The 26217-nt window shown below is 49.5% G+C and overlaps 1 protein-coding gene across 1 annotated transcript in view; it reads right to left on the bottom strand.

Annotated features, from left to right (window-relative positions):
* Positions 1 to 25178, bottom strand: part of LOC106888436 (vesicle-fusing ATPase-like) — a 33793-nt gene extending 8615 nt beyond the window's left edge. The window contains exons 1-8 of the mRNA XM_014942673.1: positions 24963 to 25178; positions 18683 to 18778; positions 17914 to 18070; positions 16414 to 16547; positions 15035 to 15101; positions 14281 to 14360; positions 1895 to 2029; positions 927 to 1040 (exon numbers count right to left, since the gene is read on the bottom strand). Of these exons, the coding sequence (XP_014798159.1) occupies positions 927 to 1040; positions 1895 to 2029; positions 14281 to 14360; positions 15035 to 15101; positions 16414 to 16547; positions 17914 to 18070; positions 18683 to 18778; positions 24963 to 25178 (999 nt within the window). The remainder of the gene's footprint in view (positions 1 to 926; positions 1041 to 1894; positions 2030 to 14280; positions 14361 to 15034; positions 15102 to 16413; positions 16548 to 17913; positions 18071 to 18682; positions 18779 to 24962) is intronic.
* Between the last annotated feature and the right edge of the window lie 1039 nt (positions 25179 to 26217).

Raw genomic sequence — 26217 nt, 5'->3', positions numbered from 1 at the left:
GTATGGAATTAAAAGCCAAGGAAAGAAGAGGAAAAAGTAATCTAGATAAATGACTTTATTCCCCGAGGTGACATCCAGTCAGAGCACATCCTCGGCGCTGTGCAAGTTTTAACAGAATCATGAAGAGCGAACAGAGGGATACATGACTTATAATGCTGCTAAACTACATGCCTCTTAGCTTATGCTCAGCCTCTCCTGGGAAGATCTAAGGACAGTTCACTCAGCTGCACTAAATCCATTTGATGTGCAAAGCGAGTGCGTGTGCGAGGCGGGGGGATCCGAAGGGCGCTCGGTGTCGAGCGGAGGATTAGGCCGCACGCCACGGCCCCGCGCCTCAGCGCCGAGCGGGAGCCCGACGGCTGGCTCCGGGCACGGGGAGGGGGGAGAACAGCCACATACTTCTACCCGCTGCAATTACTCTCTTTAAAGAAAGTGCTGAAAGTGGAAAACAGAGAGGAGAGCAGCTGAACAGCCTGACAGATTTATCTTCTTCAGGGAAAGAGCACATACACCTGCGCAGGCACCTTCTTCTTTAAAAAAAAAATATGAAATATTCTGAGAGATTGGTATCTGCAGTCGTAACGTGCTGGGTGCAGGGATGAGATTTCAGGAGAGGTGAAGTTAATCCAATCCCTCTTGTTGCCAGATGCTCTCCTGTGAAGTGCAGCTCTAAACAGCCCATGGGTGAAGTTAATCCAATCCCTCTTGTTGCCAGTGAAGTGCAGCTCTAAACAGCCCATGAGCACTGAAGTTCTTAAAGACCTCTCCATGGACCAAGACCTGGCGATTTCTTTGTTCAGAAAATTTCTTTTCACCATAGCTCTTTTATGATTTACCCCACTCAAAGGCTCCCGCCCCACAGCCAGAGTCTGCAGAGAAGCAGCAACCCCTGAGCCCAGTCCTTCCTGGACCAGAGACCTTCTTACCTGTAATGACATCTCTATCAGCATCAGCAGCTTCTTGATACCGATCCAGACAGGCTTCCCTTTGACATTCTGTGCAATGGTGCTGCGTTCCTTGTCTTTGAAGTTACCCAGGAGCTGGGGGGCAAAAAAAAGTTAAAACAACAAAAAAATTTAAAATCAACAAGAGGAGATTGTCAGTAGGAATAATGTTGCTTAACTCAGGCAAAAGGGAACGAGAAGCTAGAAAGCATTTTCTAGCTTAGAGGGAAAATTGGTTGCAATATATATAAACAAGGCAAAACACTGAGATTCTTTTATTCCATAATGAAATAATGGAATTCCATATTCGTTTCGTAACATCTCTCATCAAACAGTTGTGGATTCTATTTTAGGATCCAACCTAGTTTCCCTCCAGATCAGAGTCCAGAAGGAACACAGCAGCTCAAGCCACAGTAAGCTTTTTGAAACTGCTGCAAGAGTGTCCATGTCTTTGAGGCCAAAGTGACACATCCACGATGACAACTTTGCAAGTTTGCACAAAAGATTTGCCTGTTAAGTTTATTTTAACAGCCTTCAACCTCACTAAAATTTCCACTACAGCATAGAATAAGAAGCCATTAAGGGCACCAATTTATAAAGAACCTATTATCTCCTCAGCACCAAACACCTTCGTTTGATGTTGTTCCAGTTAATGAGAGCTTGGAACCCTCCAGGCACATTCAGTTTAAGTGTCTCAATTACACTCATTACCCACTTCCCTGCCCTCGGAACCTTTCAATCCACTCCAGAAACCTTTTTCCTGGACCTACCATTCTCTCATTTTGCCTTCATTTATTGTATGAACAAGTAATTTGGAGAAGCCTGAGAACTGTTATGTTATACCATAACGTTGGGTGGGGCAGTGCTCCCAAATGCAGAGCTCCTGCAAAAAATCACTCCTTTCCAGCACATTTTGAGGTTATTTGTCATTCTTGAGCTTTTTTTCTCACCTCCAAAGCCTCCATCAGTTGCTCCCCTGTTGCGATGTTGGGCACGTGGATGGTCGTGCTGAAAGCGTTCAGCATTTCCATCTCCTGCAGGACGTCCTTGCGACTGGTGGTTCCAATGATCAGGAGCTTGCGACCCTGCCCACACAACGGAATAAGAGTCAAGAGAAGAAAAACAAGAGAGGAACCAGCCTTGCAAAGCTTGGGCTAACAAAAAAGTAGAAGGGAAACAGCCACGTAAAAATACCACTTAAAATAAAATTAACAGGGTTAACCATGTCAGTAATGAAGCAGTCAGCACACAAGAGCAGGATCCCATTCCAGCAGTCAGGGCAATGCCACCACCGGGGTCCACAAATTATCATAGAATCATAGAATCATTGAGGTTGGAAGAGACCCTCGGGATCATCGAGTCCAACCATCTCCCCTACTCTACAAAGTCCTCCCCTACACCATGTCCCTCAGCACTGCATCTAAACGGCCCTTAAACACAGCCAGGGATGGGGACTCCACCCCCTCCCTGGGCAGCCTGTTCCAACGCCCGACCACTCTTTGGGTGAAAAATTCCTTCCTAATGTTCAGTCTACCTGTGAGAAGAGACCAGCACCAACCTCTCTACAGTGTCCTTTCAAGTAGTTGTAGAGAGTGATGAGGTCTCCCCTCAGCCTCCTCTTCCTCACACTAAACAGTCCCAGCTCCTTCAGCTGCTCCTCATACGATTTGTTTTCCAGCCCCCTCACCAGCTCCGTTGCCTCCTCTGCACTCGCTCCAGCACCTCCAGATCTCTCTTGGATTGAGGTGCCCAAAAGTGGACACAACACTCGAGGTGTGGCCTCCCCAGTGCTGAGTACAGGGGCACAATCACCTCCCTACTCCTGCTGGTCACACTATTTTTGATACAAGCCAGGATGCCATTGGCTTTCTTGCCCCCCTGGGCACACGGCCGGCTCATATTCAGCCGCTTGGCTGAATGGTCCAGAGAAGAACCACCCAACACTCACAGCTTCCCCACCTTACCTGTCCTTCTACATTCATCATCAAGTAGCTGAATCCTCATTAAATTTAAAAGCAGGAGCAAACCCCCACTCCCAAAAGCCGAATTACGGGTGACTTCTCAGGGGAACAGCCCAGCTTTAGAAATCCCGTGGGTGTGGGGAACTCTCTGCCTGGTACAGACAGCTCAATGGTTCCACAGCTCGGGCTTTAAGAGCGGAGGTTGCCCTGAGTTCCCCAGACTTCCCACTGCCCCTGTGGTTGTACAAAAGGACAGAACCAGGTCTGGCAGCCTCCGAGCCCAGACCGACGCTGCACACACCAGTTCCACGTCAGGCTGAGCAATAACAGGGTTTATAAATAATAGAGCAATGAAGGGCAAACATCAACCGCCAATAAAAATCAGCTTTTGGCAGTTCGTCCTGCCCGTGCCGTTTCAAGGCGATTTGAATTTTATTGCAGAGTGTTCAATAGATGCTGGCTGATGGAGGGAGTCCCTGCTCCAGCTCAGCTCAGGGGGCACCCATGGGTGGAGGGGACACGGGGCCGGCCGAGCGGCAGTTCGTCCTGCCCGTGCCGTTTCAAGGCGATTTGAATTTTATTGCAGAGTGTTCAATAGATGCTGGCTGATGGAGGGAGCTGCTGGGGCTGCCAGCTCGGACCAGTCCCTGCTCCAGCTCAGCTCAGGGGGCACCCATGGGTGGAGGGGACACGGGGCCGGCCGAGCATCCTCCTCCTCTGTACAGAGGTTTAGCTCAGAGACAGAGCCAAGGTCTTTATTCCAACTTCATGACACCAGCCAAACAAAAGCCTAAGGAGCAGCCAGAATTCATTTCGCAAGCGCTTTGCATTCCTTTGACAAAGGATGAAAACCTCTTTAGATTTAATACACGATGATGACGCACCCTCCCAGCATTTGTTGGTTTTTCCACAAGCGCCATCGTTTTCCCCGAGCTGTTGTGTTTGCAGAGATCACAGCCCTGCTCGGGGTGACGGGCAGTGAGGGAGCACCGGAAATCAGCTTTTGGCAGTTCGTCCTGCCCGTGCCGTTTCAAGGTGATTTGAATTTTATTGTGGAGTGTTCAATAGATGCTGGCTGATGGAGGGAGTCCCTGCTCCAGCTCAGCTCAGGGGGCACCCATGGGTGGAGGGGACACGGGGCCGGCCGAGCATCCTCCTCCTCTGTACAGAGGTTTAGCTCAGAGACAGAGCCAAGGTCTTTATTCCAACTTTGTGACACAAGCCAAACAAAAGCCTAAGGAGCAGCCAGAATTCATTTCGCAAGCGCTTTGCATTCCTTTGACAAAGGATGAAAACCTCTTTAGATTTAATACACGATGATGACGCACCCTCCCAGCATTTGTTGGTTTTTCCACAAGCGCCATCGTTTTCCCCGAGCTGTTGTGTTTGCAGAGATCACAGCCCTGCTCGGGGTGACGGGCAGAGAGGGAGCACCGGGGCTGGGAACAGACTCAAGGGATCACTTCAAGCTCACTTTTAGCCTGAGAGGGGCCCAGGATGTGATGCCCAGCGGGTCGGGACCAGAGCACCCCCGGGTCCGGGGGGAAACACACCCTCCCAGCATTTGTTGGTTTTTCCACAAGCGCCATCGTTTTCCCCGAGCTGTTGTGTTTGCAGAGATCACAGCCCTGCTCGGGGTGACGGGCAGTGAGGGAGCACCGGGGCTGGGAACAGACTCAAGGGATCACTTCCAGCTCGCTTTTAGCCTGAGAGGGGCCCAGCGGGTCAGGACCAGAGCACCCCCAGGTCCTCTGGGGGTCAGGGAAACACTCACCCTCCTGTGGGTCACTCACTGCCCACGAGTGTGTCAGGGCCACGCTCACCCTCTGGTGGGTCACTCACTGCCCACGAGTGTGTCAGGGAAACACTCATCCTCCTGTGAGTCAATCACTGCCCACGAGTGTGTCAGGGAAACACTCACCCTCCTGTGGATCACTCACTGCCCACGAGTGTGTCAGGGCCACGCTCACCCTCCGGTGGGTCACTCACTGCCCACGAGTGTGTCAGGACCACGCTCACCCTCCTGTGGGTCACTTACTGCCCACGAGTGTGTCAGGGCAACACTCACCCTCCAGTGGGTCACTCACTGCCCACGAGTGTGTCAGGGCCACCCTCGCCCTCCTGTGGGTCAATCACTGCCCACGAGTGTGTCAGGGTAACACTCATCCTCCTGTGGGTCAATCACTGCCCATGAGTGTGTCAGGACCACACTCACCCTTCCGTGGGTCACTCACTGCCCACGACTCAGGAGGCAGCACCGCGGGCACCTCTGCCGAGGGGGAATCCTCAGAAACCCACTGGGCAACAGAATGGGGAAAAGCAGCCAATTCCTGCTGATGGCAGAAATGCCAGGTTTAACGCTGCGGAGGGGGTAGGAAACACTTTATTATTAGATGAAACGTGCCCGCTGGTGGCACGCAGCAAGCAGAAAAAGGTCTGAGTGCATAAAAATGTCTGTAGCCTTGAGAAGGGCACACAACGTTGAGAGAACGCAAAAATACAACCATTCCAGAGGCTGCTGCTTCCACTCTGTTCTGCATCTCCACAGCTTTACAATCACCCATTATATGTTTCCTTTTTGATGGTCATTGTGTAGCAAGGCCAGGAAAATATTCTCTCATTTTACACATTTGAGCCAAATTTGAGGAATTCAGGAAGATCTTGCGTGGAAGCTGAAAAAACAACGCAGTCCGTGGAGAGCAGGGGAACAGCATCTCATCCTCACGCCACGAGGCACTGGGAAAGCCCCACCAGGTGCTCGTTTTCAAGTGAAGCACTTCACAGATCAAGAGTAAATGATTCTCAGCAACCAAAACACTTTCTACCTCCACAAAGACAAAGTTTCAGTGGTCTTTGTCTTTAGAAGGGGCTGGTAAAACAGGTTAAACACAGGTTTGGGAGCTGTGTGAAGGGAGTCCCCCAAGGACACTGGAACCATCACCTCCCATGAACCACAGGAGCCTGGTACAGACACCTCCGGCATCTGCTCCAAAGGCACCACCGAGGACGAGGTTAAAAGGTGCCTTCAACTCGCAAAGGCACACCTGGGGTAACAGCACAACTGGTAAATGCTCAGAGTCTCCAGGAGGCAAAGCCAGGGATTATCAGCAGATCCAACAGGGAGAATTTCATCCCAATTCTGCTTGACTTTGCTCTCACAGTTGCTCTGGATTTCCCTCGACACACCGCCTTCGGGGAGGTTTTGCTCAATTCCTAACGCTGACACAGCTGATGTTACAGGTGCTGTAACTCAGTGAAAGTATAAGCTCTGTAAGGAGAATTTCTGCTGCCTTATTCAAAAGATTGTAACAAGTCCCATGGCTGCTGTTCGGCACCGTCACCCCGTTTCTCATTACCCAGGGAAGGCACCAGGTACCAAGGAAGCCGAAGACGGACCCTTGAACAGAAGCAGGATCTCCAAACCATGCACCACCCCCTCCTGCAGCACAAACCCACTCCAGGCTACACCACCCAGAAGGATCTGCTCTTCAAGCTACAGCAATTCCTCTTAAAAATTATTATTTTCTTGTTTTAGTGTCTCTTTTTGACCCTACACCACCCAGAAGGATCTGCTCTTCAAGGTACAGCAATTCCTCTTAAAAATTATTATGGTCTTTTTTTTAGTGTCTATTTTTCACCACTGTCTTTTCTCAGTGGTGCCCAGGGACAGGACAAGAGGAAATGGGCACAACCTTGAATACAAGAAGTTCCACCTAAACATGAGGAGGAACTTCTTTCCTGTGAGGGTGGCAGAGCCCTGGCAGAGGCTGCCCAGGGAGGTGGTGGAGTCTCCTTCTCTGGAGACATTCAAACCCACCTGGACACGTTCCTGTGGGACCTGCTCTGGGTGACCCTGCTCTGGCAGGGGGGTTGGACTGGATGATCTCCAGAGGTCCCTTCCAACCCCATATCATTGTGTGATTCTTTATGTCACTCAAAAACCAGAACAGTTTGGGAAGAGGTTGTCTTAATAACAGTTTCCCCTGAAATATGAACATTTTTGGGGGGAAAAACCGCTCAAGTGCAGCCAACAAGGCAGTATCTGTTCCCAAAACCCAGCTAACAGAACTTGCTGCAGCAGATAAAACACCAATCAAGGGAATGACAACTTGCAGACTAATTGCTTGAAGGATGTCACCTGAGCAACTTCTACATCAATTTCCAACCCCATATCATTGTGTGATTCTGTATGTCACTCAAAATCCACAACAGTTTGGGAAAGAGGTTGTCTTAATAACAGTTTCCCCTGAAATATGAACATTTTTGGGGGGAAAAACCGCTCAAGTGCAGCCAACAAGGCAGTATCTGTTCCCAAAACCCAGCTAACAGAACTTGCTGCAGCAGATAAAACACCAATCAAGGGAATGACAACTTGCAGACTAATTGCTTGAAGGATGTCACCTGAGCAACTTCTACATCAATGGACTCCAAGCTTGTTTGTAATAAAAAATAGAGCCTAATGGACTCCAAGCTTGTTTGTAATAAAAAATGGAGCCTAGTGGAGTCTCCATCTCTGGAGACATTCAAACACACCTGGGCACGTTCCTGTCCAACTGCTCTGGTGACCCTGGACTGGATGATCTCCAGAGGTCCCTGCCAACCCCAGCCAGTCATTCTGTGATTCTGTCATCAGAGATGGAAAGGTCTCACCAGGAAAAGACGTGGCAGCACAGAAATGTCATCAGAGACTTGAGTTTTATCTCCTCTAACTTCTGAGATCCACGTGTGATCTCATGCTCTGCATTTCCTTCTCCATTAACGGAGGCCCGATGACACGTCCCTGCTCCCAGAAAAGCTGCCCACACTCCAGACTCATCCGGGGAACTATTTCCTGAACAACAGCTCAGCAGCAGAACCCCAACCCTCTGAGAGCCACCGTTAGTCAGAGCACCCCAAACCTGCTGTAAATCAGGGCAGCGGACAGTAACCTCACACCCCAAAATTACTCTAAATGCTTATTACCATTTAGAAAAACCACTGGAATGGGTCACTGCGGCAAGTTCTGTGAAAACACCAGCTCAGGGCAAAACCTCGCTCAAAATGCAACCACCAGACATTTTTAGAATGGGAAAAGAGGAAAACAGAAGTCATTATTCTACAGCATGGATGCAGCGGGCTCCTTAAGACACTACATGTCAAATAGCTGACTGAGTTGGAGAAATCGGAGGGAAGCAATGGGGATGGTCAGAAATATGGAATAACTTCCCAAAATAGACTCCTGGTGAGTCGATGGGGGTGGACAGAGAGGTCTATAAAATCAGAAATGGTGTTGAGGGGACAAGGGGGGAAACTGCTGTGTCTCAAAATAAAAACCAGGGAGCACGACATGAAATCATCAAGCAGCAGTTTGAAGTGGAACAAAAGGATGTTCGTTTTCACCACAGAGTCCAGTCGAACTCAAAGCAGCACGACACTAAGAATGGCAACCCCTAACACGGCCCAAAAGTAATAGGACAAGTTAATAGAGATGGGACCCACCAGCAATTTTTAGATATCTCTGTTTGGATCCACCCCCGGGACGTGGAACCACAGACAATCGGACGGCTGAAGCTCCTCGGAACAGAGGTTACTCTGAACAACAGCACTTACATTTTTTTAACAGCTCCACCCAAAATATACTGATTTTTTCCCCCTTTCTTCCAAAGCAGCCAGGGGTTCAACTTGCTGCCTTTAAACTTGACCCACTGAAAAACCAGTTACTGTAAAACAACCATAAGCTCTGCTGTATCAAGAAAAAGAAAACGAAGTGCCAGGAGCCCCTTGTACTTTTCAAAGTTTTGGGTGACTTGTTCAGCAAACAAGTGGAAAACCCACAAATCAGAAATGTTTTGCCCCAGGCATCACCACAAACACATGAAAAGCCGTCAAGAGAAGCTGCAGAAGCTGCTCTGCAGTGACAGCCCCGCAGGGCACCACGGGCTTCACTGCTGCCACCAGGAGATGTGCTGCCAAAGCACCCCCACCTTCAGAAATTGTCACGTTTTTGATCCTTGATTTCCACTGCAGCCATCGCAGAGGGAACGGGCCACATCCAGCCTGTAGAAGATGAGGATTCAAGCTGAATTTCCAAAAATCAGGCATAACAAGAGAGTAGATACCAAGTGAGGAGGAACTTGGCTTTTCAACAGATATTTGGTGTCAAGAGTCATTACCAGGTGGTTTCACTCCCAGTTCCTCCAGCACCAGAGATTAGAAACAGGCACCTCCCTTCCGTCTGGGTTCATCCTGCCCATTTTTAGGCAAAGAAAGTGCCCAGTTGGGAGCCCAAGATCCCTCTGTGCTGATGGGGGACAGCCGGTAGAGGTGCTGCCTCCTAGAACTGAGACAACCCTCGATTCCACCTCTCTGCTGCAGGGATTTTGCCTAAATAAAGGATATAATCACAGGATTCAGATATCACAAAAGGAAGTGGTGACTCTGTTTCCAAGCCCTGGGAGATTGATTCTCCTAACACAATATTGGCTTCCCAATGGGCACCAGGTTACTGCACGGCCTACCGAAGACAAACCAGAATATGGTATGTCTATGTAGACTCTGCTCCAAGCAAATGGAGTCTCAACGTGTCAGTGGAACATCAAATTCCTGAATTCCAGCAAATCTCCGGGAGCAGGGAGCTGAGGGGAGCTCGAACTGCACTGTACCCACCTACTGGTGCACATTGAGTGTCTCTGTGGGTGCCACCAGCTCTTCACCCAACTCTGGACCCTCGCGTACTTTTATGCACGTGTTTTGGGGCAGCCACAATTCTTCACGTGTAATGGGATATAATTGGAGACCCCACCTGGAGCTCTGTGTCCAGCTCTGGAGTCCTCAGCACAGAAGGACATGGACCTGTTGGAACAGGGCCAGAGGAGGCCACAAAAATGATCAGAGGTCTGGAGCCCCTCTGCTGGGAGGGGGGGCTGAGAGAGTTGGGGGGTTCAGCCTGGAGATGAGAAGGCTCCGGGGAGACCTTGGAGCCCCTTCCAGTCCCTCAAGGGGCTCCAGGAGAGATGGGGAGGGACTCTGGATGAGGGAGGGGAGCCCTAGGAGGAGGGGGAAGGGTTTGACCCTGCAAGAGGGGAGAAGGAGCTGAGCTGTGGGGAAGAACTTGTTTGGTGTGAGGGTGGTGAGAGCCTGGCCCAGGTTGGCCAGAGAAGCTGTGGCTGCCCCATCCCTGGAGGGGTTCAAGGCCAGGTTGGAGGGGGCTTGGAGCAACCTGGTGTGGTGGGAGGTGTCCCTGCCCAGGGCAGGGGGTGGCACTGGATGGTCCTTAAGGTCCCTTCCCACCCAAACCATCCCATGATTCCATGACCCAACACAGAGCTGTGCTCTAGAGCTCCTGCTGCTCCTTCCCTTGAGCACAGCAAAGACACACTGCTGGGCTCACGCTGGCAAAGGCAGTCACCCAGGGACCTGGAGCTGCAAAATATGATGGTAAAGGGGAAGAAAAGTCTTCCTCCAGCTCCTGTGGAGAGCTGGGCAGTGGGTCGGCCTGCTTGGAAGTCATTGCTGATGGGAGGGGAGGTAAAGGGCAGAGCTGGAAAGGGATGAAAGCCAAGGAGCTGGAAGGCCAGGTTGGAGGGGTCTTGGAGCAACCTGGTGTGGTGGGAGGTGTCCCTGCCCAGGGGAGGGGGTGGCACTAGATGGGCTTCCAACCCAAACCAATCCATGGCAGACAACACAATTCCCCAGGTTTAGTGGTATAAATGTCACCTCAGTGTTGATTTGAGCAGCCTCCAGTCCCCACCAGCTGAGGTGGAACCAGGAATGCATCTGGGATTCTACCAACCAAGGAGATTATTCCTTCATTTCCCTGTCAACTTTCATAAATTCATAAATTTCATAAATAAATGTCCAGAGGAGGGCCACAAGGATGATGAGGGGGATGGAGCACCTCTGCTACGAGGACAGGCTGAGGGAGCTGGGGTTGTTCAGCCTGGAGAAGAGGAGGCTCCGGGGACACCTAATAGCGGCCTTTCAGTACCTGAAGGGAGCCTACAGGAAGGCTGGGGAGAACCTGTTTAGAAAGGCCTGTAGTGACAGGACGAGGGGCAATGGCTTCAAGCTGGAGGGGAGCAGATTTAGACTGGAGATGAGGAGAGGGTTCTTCACTGTGAGGGTGGTGGAGCACTGGAACAGGTTGCCCAGGGAGGTGGTTGAGGCCCCTTCCCTGGAGATATTCAAGGAGAGGCTTGACAAGGCCCTGGGCAACCTGGTCTAGTTGGGGGTGTCCCTGCTGACTGCGGGGGGGTTGGACTAGATGGCCTTTGGAGGTCCCTTCTGGCCTGGGCAATTCTGTGATTCTATGATTCTAAATGGGCAGAGCCCCCGGTGTCCTGAGGAGGCGAGGGGCAGAGCAGGGCGGTGGAGGAGCGTCCCAAACCCCGCCATCTCCTGCCGCCACACAACCGGCACGTCCCGCTCAGCGCCGGGACGGGCTCCCACCCCCCGAGCCGACTGTGAGCTTTTCATGGGAAGCAGCAGGGAAGCACGTGTGAAACCTCGGCGGGGCCGGTGCGTGTCCCCACGCCCTGTGTGACTCTGCATGTCGATGAAGCAGCTTCGGCTTTCGGAGCTGCTGCCGCTCAGTTCTCAGAGAAGTCCCTTTTTCTCCCGCCGGGCTCCCTGCTGCGACAGCCCTTTTCAGTCTTTCTATCCTACCCCCCCCCAGCCCCTTCTCCTGCACAACACAGGGAAACTTGATTGAAATAAAGACCCAAGAGAACATGGTTCATTTTCTTCTCTTCAATCCGTTTTAGAAAAGCTTTTTAATTGGGTTAAAAAAAGAGATGCTAAACAAAACGTAATGTTTTTCAGTCTGGGTGAACTCGTGGTAATAGATACCACTATTTAGGGATTGCGGAGGGGAAGTAGCATGAGCTGTGCCCAGGAATTTAAAGCCAACTCGGAGATGTTTCTACTTTAACGTATTTACTCTCAAAACTTCTGCAAAGTACAAACAAGCTAGGAAGCCCAGAAAACCAGAAGCTTCGAGCGTGTGCCCTTCCCACAGCACGTTAAAATGATGTGGGAAGAGGGGAGCCTGGGAGGCAGCTTTGACAAACCAGTTCAACAGAGACATCCACCTCGATGCATAATTAATAAGGTTTCAGCCCAGAACTGCTCCTCTTGCACGCGTAGCCTCCAGGAGTGGTAGGGAGCTGCTTGCACACCAGGAATACTCTCGGTGAGTGATGTGACGACACGGTGTGAATGCATAATCCTGGGCACAGCCATGGCAGCAGCGCAGCCGCTTCCTCCCGCTCCTTCCTCGCTGCCCCAACCCCTCCATTGCTCCTGTCCCTAAAGCTCCTCAAATCATCTCTGTATCTCCGGTCCTTCTGACTGTGAAAAGGCAAAGAGCCTACCTGAGAGCAATGGAGAAGAGGCATCGTCTCCCCAGCATCCTGCCAACAACTCCTCCCAGCGCTGCCACGGCCCAGGACACTCCAGTTTTATGAGGAATGAACCTAAATCATGATTCCAGTCCCACAGAAACTGGTCTTGGTTTGACCTCGTGGAGCAGGTCAGCACCACTGATGCTACTCACGTACATTTTAAGCACGTATCTGCATCTCAGAGTACAACAAAGCCCCTGAAACCAGCCATTACTTCCAAATAAATTGCTCCCCAAGGGAACTACTCATCCCGGAGGGAGCTGGGAGGGCACTGATCAACCACAGCCTCATCCCCCTCGTGGCTTTCTCACTTGAGCTTAAAAACCCCAAGAGCCTCTGTGCCCAAATCCAATCTTTTTCACCGCCAACACTCACAGCAGAAAAGGCCTTTTCCTGTGTGACTCTACCTCTTGGACACTGTTGGTTTTTTAATGAAAACAATCCCCACACGCCACGACTCTCACAGGGAACTTGCAAGAAACAAACCCACCAGGAGAAACTCTGTCCCCGGGGCTGCCAAACCAGGGCAGCCCAAAGGGGCCTCTACCCCAGGGCCTTCATCTCCACGGGAGCCAAGAGTGGACATTTAGAAAAAAGAAAAAAAAAACAAAAACCAAACCAACCCACATCATCAATCAAACAGTGACACTTCCTCAGAAAACACTCTCTCTGCCCTCCAACAATTTATGGCTTAAGTCACCATAATATTGGCTGTCAACCCAAAGTCTTCCAGCCTCAAGGGCATTTCAAACCCTGCGAAGTACAAATCTCCACAACGTGCATAAACTTGGCAAATATCTGAGTGCTCCGAGCCCCACGTCCTGCTCTGGGGGAGACACGGGTGCCAGCAACAGCCCATGGAAGAGGCAAGACACAGTCGAAACGGACAGTTTCATATCTTAAGTTCCTTCGACAACGGAACCAAATCGAGTTCTGTTTTTCCCCTGTAGATTCACAGGAACAAGCCTGTCCCTGCTGTGGGGACTCCCAGCAATAGGTCAGTGATTACAGGAGATGGGGACAATCCAAAGGCTTTTCTGTCCCAGGCTGTGTGATACCAGAATCCAAGGTTAGTGTTCGAGACCTCAGGTGGCAGAGAAACCTCACCAGGAGAAATCCTTGTTCTCCCTGGTTGACAGCCACAAGGGGAACTTCAGGGCCCATGGCATTACAGTTTAGTTCAAAGTTCTACATTTGAAAGGTCTTTCCACCAAATTCTCTAATGCAAACAATACTCACATATACATTACTGTTTCCAGAATATTAAAAATGACTAAAAAAATTTAGTTCATCCAGGCTCTGCTTCTCTGCTTTTTTCCTGACACCGACTCTCAAGGTTTCCCCATCAGTATGTTATTTATTCCTGCAGGTACTTCCACGTACACAGACACAGCAGAATTCCAGCAAACAACAGGAAAAAATGAGTCGTCCCTGCCTCTTTGTCTTGCTCAGTGCAAGCTTCAGAACCGTTATCGCTTGTGATGCTCCTAAATCTCATCCAGCCAGAAAGTGCAAACAGACAGGACCAGCACAAGATGTCAGCTCTTAAGCTTTCCTCACCCACTGTAATTAACACCTGATAATTTCAAGTAAAGAACAACTTAAAGCCCTGACATCCACGATTGTACGTTACTTCGAAATCGATTTCTACATAAGGAGGGAGCACGTGGCTGAGCCAGGGATTGATTAACAGCTCTTGAGTTAATCAGCAAGCAGAGAGCTCACACGTTTGAGTTTTACTTGGTGGAGGTTAAACTTGTTTCCTTAGTCGGTATCTCTAGGGCTAACTGCAGAGATTCAGCCTTTAATAATTAGATAATTAAAGCTGAATCCTTCTATGGTGATCCCAGAACTGAGCGAGCAGCAGGTGAGGATCAGCCTGGGGGAAGCAGAGACAGTGGGGGTGGGGGCAGCGCAGCCCCCAGCCGGGCACAGAGCCCCCCGCTGCCAAAATTACTGCAGGAACAGGGCATCTCACCCCTGGATGGCTCTTACCTGAGGGGGGGCCTTCTTCAGCAGCACCAGAAGGGCCTGCAGCACCAGATTAGAGAACCGTGGTCCAATTGGGACATAATCTGAAATGAAAAATGCATTTTAACACCCGCTAAGCAAACGCACATTGCAGCCACCCCAAACAGTTCAAGGCTTTGGAAGTAAATTATTCTGGATCAACACTTCTGAGGAGAAGGATCTGGGGGTCCTGGTGGACAGGGAACTCTCCAGGAGCCAGCAATGGGCCCTGGTGGCCAAGAGGCCAATGGGATCCTGGGCTGCGGGGGGAAGAGTGTGGCCAGGAGGTGGAGGGAGGTCATTCTCCCCCTCTGCTCTGCACTGGGGAGGCCACAACTGGAATAAGGAGGATGGAGCCGGACTCTTTCCAGTGGTTCCCAGGGACAGGACGAGGGGCAACGGGCACAAGCTGGACCATGGGAAGTTCCACTCCAATGGGAGGAAGAACTTGTTTGGGGTGAGGGTGGCAGAGCCCTGGCAGAGGCTGCCCAGGGAGGGTGTGGAGTCCCCTTCTCTGGAGATCTTCAAGCCCCACCTGGATGCTCCTGAGTGATGTGCTCTGGGCAGCCCTGCTTTGGGTTGCAGGGGAGTTGGACTAGGTGATCCCTAGAAGGTCCCTTCCAACTCCAACAATTCCGTAATCCTGTGATTTCCAGTTTAAAATACTGAAATATGGCAAATATTTCAATATTTCCGCCCAGCAGACAACACAGCTCTCTCTGTCAGTCTCCTGACTCACCTAGAAGTCTCTCAATGTCGTCCACAACAACACAGCTGAGTTGGGACTTGTACGCATCATCAAAGATCTGAAAAACAGCAAAATGACTCATCGTTAAATCGCGGCAGCAAAACTACAATAGTCCTGACAGGACGTGTTGCCGTGGTTTTAGCTAAACACAGCAGTATTTAGAAGAAAAAAAAAAACAAACCAAAACTAAGTACCAAGAGACCAGACTCTATCTGCATTTAATAAAACATCGCCATGTCACCAAATTCAGAGCTCAGTACTGTTCATTTATCCCATAAACTTTGCAAAAAAGCCAGCTGCCCTGAGTTTGATTGTAAGCAATGGGCAAAACAGAGCACCATTCCTCTGGGGTTTGGAGCTGGGGCGATACTGATAATATATCAATACACCCCCAGCTGCCCCACAACCCCAGTGCAATGAAGTGGCTTCTCTACCCGGGCTGGATAAGGGTCACTTTTGCTAAAAGCCCAGCGTGGGCGGCACGGACGGAGCCTCCCCACAGCCCCTCGCAGAGCAATGGGACTGGAGACATCAGGGGAACAGCAGGTCCAGCCTCCAGCACGGGCTGGTTCAGGTGAAGTCCAAAAGGCTCCTCTTTTTGAATCTAAATTACAATCTGGGCTTCCAGCTACGAGCACACTGCTCTTAGGAACTCTGCCATCCTGCAACAACCTGACCTCAGAGTAGCATTTCACTCGGGTGCTTCCCCGGGCACCACTCAGCCAGGAGAGCAAGCGCTGGCTTCAGGGAATGAGATCTCCTTCCTTCCACCCACCTACTTGAAATTATTTCAGATGTTCAACTTGTTTCTATCCCTCTGCTCCCCAAGTTGTTAAAAGTGATTTAACTAACCCTTACCACCTCTGAACTGCTCCCAGTCTCACCCAGGCAGGAGCTCCTCTTTCCAAGTGCAGCCCTAAAGCCCTTCCTTTCTCCATCTCTCCAGACCTGCCCATCGCAGACCAGGGTTTTTTTCCCCACTCTCAGCCACGACTCCGTGTCAGATCCAACGGGGACGGAGCCTTGACATTCTCCCTGAGTCACTTAATGTCAGTGCCACAAAAACACCCGTTCACCTTTATAAATAACTATACACACAGGAATTTAGGACCTACAGAGACCTACTTTGGTGACCTATCAAAGCAACCAGGCCCAAGACTCTGGAGGACACCGAAGTGAGACAGTTGGTACTGGAAGACCCCTTGGTGACACACAACATTTCAGTCTGAAGGACTGAACGCTGTTGGAGATCGTGCACATCTAGAAACATCTTTTCATATACCCTCAACACAAGGATAATTCCCTTTTCTGTCCACTAGAGAACACAGAGTTGGGTTGTCATCAAGCAGAAGTGTGGGACACATCAGTACCTTCTTCATAGCCTGGCACTTGGCCGTTTCAGAAAATCCGATCATCTTATCAGGAGAACAGATCTTGATAAAGGGGAAGTTGGATTCTTCTGCTATTTTCGCTGCTAGAGCAGTCTTCCCACTGTGGGGGGGACCTGGAACAAAGGACAAACGCAATGAAAAACCAAGGGAGATCACAGGTCTGGGAAGGCTCAGCACGGATGGAACTTTAAGCAGGTTTATAAATCTCATTCAGAGGCATCTGCATTTTAAAGCGACCTTTTCTTCTACTCGCAGAAGGAACAGACCAACTCCCAGTGCAATCCAGGCCTCCAGGTGAAGGAAATAATGCACCTATTGAGCACGTGCAGCCTGATTCACCACCAAACCACCACAAAAGAGGATGTTACACGTTCTGTGGGACTGGGGCTGCACCAGAACATGTTCATATTGTGCAGCACCTTCTTGAACTACATTCATGTCACTTCCAAGTATGATTTCTGCAAGTACCGTGGCAAACAAGTGAACATGTTCATATTGTGCAGCACCTTCTTGAACTACATTCATGTCACTTCCAAGTATGATTTCTGCAGGTACCGTGGCAAACAAGTCAACAGCATGAATGCCAGGTAAATATTGACAAAGACAGTGTGTAATTTGCCTGAATTCACAGCAGAATAATTCAGAGACCAAAGACATATCCTCATCAATCCACCCAACACAAATCAATGTGGAGCGCAAGACCGCACTGCGCACAACCAATACGCCGGCCATGTTTGTCCACAATTAGCCAGGGGATCTATTCAAGGTTAATTTCAAAGCTACAGACCACTAAGCAATAGAAGTAAATCCACATTTTTTGACCTCAGGAAAAGAAAGAGGGAAGCGTTAAGCACCAAATTCTAGTCCAATATCTCCAGAGTAGATCTTGGAACTAGTTTCTTGGCTCTTCATAGTCAATAAGCCTAGATAGAGGGCAATTACCTCTAACAGCAGACACCTCAATGTGGCCAGATGAACTCAGTTAATTACACTGACGAACTCAGTTAATTATATTGATGAGCTCTCCAGTGACTTGGGAGAGAATGTAGACAGCTACCTCAGCTAGGGATGTCCATGCTGTAAAACACCCACGGTTAGGTTCTCCACTGGGTGCCTTCACTTCTCCATCGTTCCAAGGACCGGATTTCTCTCAGGCTGAGAAGCCAGTTCTATTACTTAAAGCAATTCCACCCAAGTAAAGTGGAAGAGAGCAATTCTGATCTTCCTCCCCCGTTTTTCATTTACGTAGAAGAGAGCAATTCTGATCTTCCTCCCCCGTGTTTCATTCATGTACGCCAGTTCTATTACTTAAAGCAATTCCACCCAAGTAAAGTGGAAGAGAGCAATTCTGATCTTCCTCCCCCGTTTTTCATTTACGTAAGTTGCAGGATGTAAGAGATGACCACTGGGCCAACGGAGAGGAATAGTTTACAGAAGTCACCTGGGCGTTTTATATATCGGTCTCTTTCTGAAATTTACCTTCCAGAAGCACGCTAACCAGAGGAGTGCGGTCACTGTTCTTAGTCTGTTGAACGAGCAGCTCCCCATCATCCAATACCCTCGTTACTGGGTCACCCCACTTAATAATACCGTTCATGATGTAGCTTGCATAGTCTTCCTGGTTGGTTCCAAATGCCTGGATTAAGAGAAGGAACATTTATTTTACCGAGAGATTTTGCATCACATGAGAAAAACATGAGACAATTAAACATCACTGAAGCGACCAGGCCCAGGACTCTGGAGGACGCTGAAGTGAGACAGTCGGTACTGGAAGACCCTCTGATGACACCCAACATTTCAGTTCGAGGGACTGAAGGCTGTTGGAGACCATGTCCTTCTAGGAATGTCTTTTCATATACCCTCAAAATTAATTCTAATCAGTGCAAGTTGCCAATGGGTTCTGAATCCACGCTATCCATGAGAGAATTCTCAAAAATGAGGTTTAAGCCTCCTACCAGAGTCCACATTAAAGCTGTCATTCATTAACTGAAGCAGCCCAAATAGGAGAGAGTAGGAGAAGAAATTCCAAGTTTATTTGTTCTAGTCCTTCTTATGACTTCTGCATGCAAGTAAAGCTCCAAACAGAGCCAGCGCGGTGGGCAGAAATGGGGTCCCCACTCTCATTCCACCACAGGCCACAGAATGGCAGCCCAGGGGCACCACTGCACGTGGTGCAGAAGGAAGTTGCCACCTCACGTCGTTAGCTGTACGGGGTGGCTGCACCAGGAGTCACAAAGTGCCTACTTACTGGTTTGATATCATTCTCCAAAGATGCAAAGAAGTCTCCTCTCGTCACACGCAAGCTCTCTGCCTTCTCCATGTCCACTTCCACCTTATTGCTGGCCTAAAGGCAACGAGAGACACTGAAGGACAGCAGGACACACAGGACCCCTCATCAACCTCCACCCACAGATCCAACCCTGCAGTTGGTAGAATCAATTAGCAAAATGTTTCTTAACAAGACATTTGTTGGACATACGCTGGGTGCCACTGGAGCAATCAGCATCTTCAGAGCCACATCCCCACAAAGTGACCCCATGAAGTCATTCAGTGCCAGTTGTTCCACTCCACTGGGTAGAAACCTGAAGAGTATGGTCATGACCCCACGTTTTAGAGACCCACCCCAAGCTACGAGCAGGAGGGCAGCTCTGCACCATCCTTCTTCCTGCTGCCCTACCTTGACCGCACAAACCCAGTGTCAGCGAGGCTCAGATTGGTGCCCAGAGTGGAATTGATCTCACCTAAGTTTAAATTTTGAACAGTCAGTGGAGTTATGTAGGTTCCTTTTAGGGCAGGGAACTACTTTTTCCATTTAGAGGCTGTAGAAAGAATTCTTCCTTATGCTTTCTGGGAGCTGGGGGGGAAGGGGGTGAAGCCTCCTTCATTGTGTGACTTTTTTCAGAAAGAGAAATTAAAGTTTGGTTTAACCCAGCTCTGAACGTACCCACACCATCTGTGGCAACTAAGCCAAAAATCAGAATTATTCACACACCCCTATTTTAGGAGGTTATAGTTTTCTATTCAAACCATGCACTTTCCTCTCTGTACAAGCAAGACTTTCAGGGGGTTGGTAAATATTAGATTTCTTTCTGCTTTGGCTTTATTTGCTTCAGTTCCACCAAAGGTACAAGCCCTCCCAAGGCAGCAGTATTGGCAGCACTTGGAATGAACACGCTGCAGGGAGCTCAGCTCCCAGGGCACCTCCCTAAATGCCCAGCATCACCTTTTCCCCTCTGCCAGTCCCAAACCACCCAGCGGCGTTAAAAATCCAACGACCAGCAGCAAATACAGAGCAGAGACAGCACAAACCACTGCAACCTTCTGTAAATCATCTGTCACAACCAGAGGTGGCCCAAAGCTGCTCCTACTGGAGCCAAAGAGGTTTTTAATCCTTGAAAACAACTTGGGAGCAGCCTTTAAGGCTGGAGACCTCACTCAGACGTCTGTCTCTCCCCTCTGCAGACATCACAGCGCGCTGTCGGCGTGTCACCGAGAGCGGCCGCAGCCCCGCAGGACGGAGAGCTCGTTAGCGGGGTTATTTGTAGCCCTGCAAGGATATTGATTGCCTTGGGCAGCAATTGGGAATTAAATGGATTTGAAGCAACTTTTTCCACTTAATGGCACACACACCCTGGCTCTTACACACTAATCCTGCGGGCGCAGGCGGCTGAGCATCCCGAGCGGAGCGAGAGATACCAGAAACAGGATTAGTCACGAGAGAGGGCAGAAGTTGATCTGTGAAAATCAATTCACCTCACTGTTAAGTGGTAAGGCATAAGGCAGAAACCTATTTTTAAGTAGCATAAAGATGAGGCAGAAGATCTTCATTTTTTCCCACCAAAGTGCAGCCTCGAAAGCCTTTTGATAGAATTGGAAACTTCAGAATTTATCACAACAAATTTCTCTAGATTCCAAAACAATTCTAGATTCCAGAACAGATTTCTCTACATTCCAATAATTTTCACTGAAAGTTACCCGAGTTTTACACCACCACCTGCTTCTGCCTGAGAGTATAATGCCCCTGTGTGATCTGACAGCTCAGGAGGTAAAAATTTGGGCTTTCAAGGAGTTTCTTGGAAGGTACAGCCACCTCTGCCACCTTTGCATAAGATCAAGGCAATGGATGAGTCAAATAACTTTGGCCCTCAAAGACGTGTCTCAGAGACCCCCTCTCCTGAGCAGGATAATCTACCAGAGCAAGGAGCAGTGCACTTGGGCATGGGAAGGTAAAATAATCACATCAGATAATCTACCAGAGCAAGGAGCAGTGCACTTGGGCATGGGAAGGAAAAATAACAGTAAAAATAATCACATCGTGCTTGTCTTGTAGAGCAGGAAATGCAGCCTCTGAACAGCAACCTCAGGAACCCAGACTGGCCAACAACACCGTGCCAAATAGAGAGAGCAGGAAATGCAGCCTCTGAACAGCAACATCAGGAACCCAGACTGGCCAGTAACACCCTGCCAAATAGAGCCATAGAATGGTTTGGGTGGGAAGGGACCTTAAGGACCATCCAGTGCCACCCCCTGCCCTGGGCAGGGACACCTCCCACCACACCAGGTGGCTCCAAGCCCCCTCCAACCTGCCCTTGAACCCCTCCAGGGATGGGGCAGCCACAGCTTCTCTGGCCAACCTGGGCCAGGCTCTCACCACCCTCACACCAAACAAGTTCTTCCCCACAGCTCAGCTCCATCTCCCCTCTTGCAGGGTCAAACCCTTCCCCCTCCTCCTAGGGCTCCCCTCCCTCATCCCTCATGGTCCCTCCCCATCTCTCCTGGAGCCCCTTGAGGGACTGGAAGGGGCTCCAAGGTCTCCCTGGAGCCTTCTCTTCTCCAGGCTGAACCCCCCAACTCTCTCAGCCTGTCCTCACAGGAGAGGCGTTCAAGCCCTCTGATTATTTTCATGTCCCTCTGCTATAAATAGCTCTATATAGCTATAAATAGCTATAACCAGGCCATGGCTGAAAGGCTGGAGTCCCCTCTCACCCACCAGGCAGAAGCACAGGATGCCAAATACATCACATCAGCGGGTCTTCAGCACAGGTGGATCACTCTTCTGCTTTGTCAGAGGGAAGTGAAGGTACTAGAAACAGTATTAATATAATTCCTGAAGTTGTGTGTACACTTTCTTTCTTTCCTAGCCTTTAATGAGTTATACGGTTTAATTTTTAACACACACCCCCTTTGAGAGAGTATCAGAAGAGCTTAAATGATTCAGAAGAACAGTGTCCCCTGATTTTGAATTTCTGCTCTCGCTTCTCGCAGGTGCTGCTGAAAACTAGGTCAGGCCTATGATGTATATTTTAAATTTTGCAGTACTTGTAGGAGAGAATAAAATACCTCAGTGCATCATTTGGCTGAAGACACCTTCAGAATAAACAGTAAGATTATCCAAAAATACTACGTCAAAGTGTTTGAGAAGAAAAACAAAGCGCGGCCGCTCCCCATTCGGGATTCGCGGACGGACGTTATGAAGGTGTCGACCACGAACCAACCCAAAGGAGGGGATTGTCTCCTGCATTTCTGCTTTGCCATCTTCTGCCACCTTCTCGTCTCCCACCCTGACATTTCGGCACAACAGGGACCATATTGAAACACTAATGGTCCCCAACCTCACCTGGAAACTCAAGCACTGAAAAAACGTAAACTATAAGCAAAATTTATTATTGAAGGAAAATGTTTTGCTTGCAAAGGGATGAAAATAACTCCAGAGGTGCTGATTATTTTTTTTTTTGAGACAGAATACAAGAAAATTAGAAACCGTTGATGTCTGTGGGTTTTTGCTATGGGAATCAGTTAAGAACTTTTCAAGTGTTACGGCTATAAAAGAAAACTTAGCAGAAAGAACTATTTTTCCTTTAGAAAGAGTCTTCCCAAGAGATATAAACATCTCTGCAAACAAATGATTTATGCATAAATGAAAATATTACTTGCTTTCTTCATACTCAAGACTGAACAGACTTTTTACTTGAAACTATACCACTGCAGTTGAACTGATGGCAAAGGCTTTTCTCTGCGTAATTCACCCCGGTTCCTGGCCAGCGGAGCGAAGGGGATCCATCTCTCAGCCTCCTCCTTCTTCACAAACTCATCATTGTGTATTTCAACACCAGCAAATACCGTGGTTTGCATCTGGATTAATATAACCTGACACTTCACGGCCCTTAACTCCTTTAGAGACACACCGACCTCCCAGTCAGCAAACCCTGGGGAAGCAAAGTGATGCTCCTCCAGAACGGAGGGAGCCGAGAACTCCACAAGTCTCTACACACACAGAGAGCAGCATCAAGTGAGTTCTTCTTTGAAATGGAAGACACTGTACAAGCCCCTTCTGACCTCCACCAAGATTTTACTCTCAGGGACATCTTGGAGCAAAGGTCCCTTCTGCTGCTTAAATGTGTCTTCACTCAACACACTTCTCCTGTTCCTGCCTTTGAGCAGGCCCTGCTGGAATCATTCAGGGCCTGCTCATTCAGGTTCTCACAGGGCAGCCTCTTCCAGGGCTCTGCCACCCTCACAGCAAAGAGGTTCTTCCTCATGTTTAGATGGAGCTTCTTAGGTTCAAGTTTGTGCCCATTTCCTCTTGTCCTGTCCCTGGGCACCACTGAAAAAAGACCGGCCCCATCCCCCTGACACCCACCCTTCAAGTGTTTATAGGTGTTGATCAGATCCCCCCTCAGCTTTCTCTTCTCCAGACTAAAAAGACCCAAGTCTTTCAGCCTTTCTCCAAGTTCTTCTATTAGGAAGAAGAACACACACGTACCCTGTTCACTGACTCCAGTTCACTCATTATTTCACACACTTTTCATAACCCTTCACCATATTTTTTTCCAGCTGAGAAATCCCAGTGGAGCCATTCTTCCCATCCTCCTGTACCACTGCCCTTCCCTGCTGCCTCTCCATGCCCCATTCCCACCACAACCTTCCCAAGGCTGCAGAGATTCAAACACACCAGGAATTTCATCCAGGACATAATTCACAGCCTCACTGGCTCTCTACACTTCTCTTAGTAAATTCTAATGTTGCATTTGCTTTTTCACTGGGGTTGAAAGGGCTGAGCCAATATTTCAAGACCATTGTAACTCCAAGCAATGGTGAGGTCAGTCCCTGTCACTGCCTACACCAGCCTGAATTTTCTCTCCTCAGCCTACACTTAAATTCACTGACCACATCTTGTGCACTCACCTTGTTTCAAACGCCTTCTGCAGTTTTCCATAGGTGACCTTCAGCTTCATGAACACAAAACAGCCGTGAGCTTCTAACCTTCTCTTTGCTCCCCCCTTTTACAGATCATTTATGAGTGTAAGCTGTGTGGGCTTGTCGATACACCAGAGGGATGAGATGTCATCCAGAGGGACCTGGACAGGCTGGAGAGGTGGGCCCAGGTGAACCTCATGAGGTTCAACAAAAACAAGTGCAGGGTCTGCACCTGGGCTGGAACAATCCTCACTATCAATACAGACCAGGGGATGAGGTTTCAGAAAGGAGCCCTGAGGAGAAGGACTTGGGGGTGTTGGTGGGTGAGAAGCTCAACAGGAGTTGGAAGTGTGCACTGGCAGCCCAGAAAGCCAACCCCATCCTGGGCTGCATCAAGAGAAGTGTGGCCAGCAGGTTGTGGGGGGTGATTCTACCCCTCTGCTCTGCGCCTGTGAGACCCCACCTGGAGCTCTGTGTCCAGCTCTGGAGTACTCAGCACAGGAAGGACATGGACCTGTTGGAACGGGTCCAGAGGAGGGGCATGAAGATGATGAGAGGGCTGGAGCCCCTCTGCTATGGAGACAGACTGAGAGAGCTGGGGTTGTTCAGCTTGGAGAAGAGAAGGCTCCAGGGAGACCTGAGAGCCCCTTCCAGTATCTGAAGGAGCTACAGGAGAGCTGGGGAGGGACTCTTTGTCAGGGAGTGCAGTGACAGGACAAGGGGTAATGGTTTTACATTGGAAGAGGGGAGATTTAGATCAGATATTAGGAAGAAATTCTTTCCTGTGAGGGTGGTGAGACACTGGAACAGGTTGCTCAGAGAAGTTGTGGCTGCCCCATCCCTGGAGGGGTTCAAGGCCAGGCTGGAGGGGGCTTGGAGCAACCTGGTGTGGTGGGAGGTGTCCCTGCCCAGGGCAGGGGGTTGGAACTCAATGATCCCTAAGGTCCCTTCCAACTCTAACCGTGCTGTGGTTCTGTATCGAGCTGCACAGGCTGCAGCAGGGATCCCTCCCTACAACGGGCTGCTTCATTTCTACCTCTTGTCTCCTGGGACCAACCCAGAAGGTGAGTTCAAGACTTTCAGTTTTGATCACAACACACTGACACACAACCACCTTCTGTTCTCCCGGAGCTGCACAAGAGCCTCTTAGGGGATGAAACAGGTAATTCAGACCCACCTAAAAACACAGCAAAAAGGTGGTGTCCGTATGAATCTCATCTCCTAAGGTGCGCTGAGATGCCATCACCCATGTGGAAGCAAACACTCAAGAAAAGACCTCAAACAGTTGTTTTTCCCTTTTTGTTGCCCCAGTGAGAGACGACGGGACTGACCTTAATGTGCCTGTTCATGGCAGTCGACTGAGCAGCTCGGACCAAACCTTCCAGCTCAGCACCGCTGAAGTTTTTCGTCTCAACTGCCAGCTCCGCGATGTCCACATCTTCTGCCAGCAGCTGGTGCTCCCGCATCCGCACCGTGTGGATGTGGAGAATCTGAAATCGACCCTTCTCATCTGGCAAACCTGAGATTTTAAGGAGAACACACGTCATTCAGTGCCTCGACACAGCAGCTGCAGAAAAGCCCTTCCCTCTCCTCAAAAGTCCTACCCCCAAAGGCTCGTCTCACCATCAGCAATTCAGTCTTACAAGCAAAATATTTGACAGTGCTTTCTGTTTGAGAACATTCAATTACACTAATTGCCCTTGGCAAACTGATTCCTACCACTAATCACCACTAACATCACCAAATTAGAAAGAAAAAGTGTAATATTTAATTTCTTTTCTCAGGGTTCCTCTAAGTTGGTTGCTCTCAGACCTCCATACCAGGAGTTCTCCTTAACACAAAGGCAATCTGGTCAGTCCCTCGGCATCCCCAAACCCCGTTCCCACCCTGCAATTATCACAGAATCATAAAATCATACGGTAGTTTGGGTTGGAGTGGAACTTTAAAGATCTAGTTCACCCTCTGCTGCCACATCACTAAATTCAGTTGCTCCCAGCCCCGTCCAACCTGGCCTTGAACCCCTCCAGGGATGGGGCAGCCACAGCTTCTCTGAGCAACCTGGGCCACCCTCAGAGTGAAAAATTTCTTCCTTATATTCAATCTAAACCTTTCCTCTTGTCAGTGTAAAACTGTTGCCCCTTGTTCTGCCACTACAGGCCCTGGTAAAGTCTCCATCTTTCATGTAAGTCCCCTTCCAGCATTGAACAGCCACCAGAAGGTCTCCTCAGAATCTTCTCTGTAGTTCCCAAGGTGCACTTTATTACTCTTTTTTAAAACAGGTGCGATATTCCCTTTCCCCAGTCACTGTGGACTTTGCCTGACTGCCATGACTTTTCAAATATGATGGAGAGTAGCTCAGAGACTACATCAGCCAGTCCCCTCAGGACCCTGGGATGCATCTTGTGGGCTCCCATAGACTTGTGTCTGTTCAGGTTCTCTCGGGTGGTCTCAAAACTCATCTTCTCTTATGATGGGAGGGACTTTGTTTCCCCAGACTCTGCCTTGAGATTCAGAGACTTCAGAGATGTGGGAAGAGGGATCACCAGTGAAAACTGAGGGGGAAAAATTGTTGAAAACCTCAGCCTT

This window comes from Calidris pugnax, unplaced genomic scaffold (genome assembly GCF_001431845.1).
Source record: "Calidris pugnax isolate Ruff unplaced genomic scaffold, ASM143184v1 scaffold108, whole genome shotgun sequence".
NCBI lineage: Eukaryota > Metazoa > Chordata > Aves > Charadriiformes > Scolopacidae > Calidris > Calidris pugnax.
This window is presented reverse-complemented; position numbering and strand designations above follow the sequence as displayed.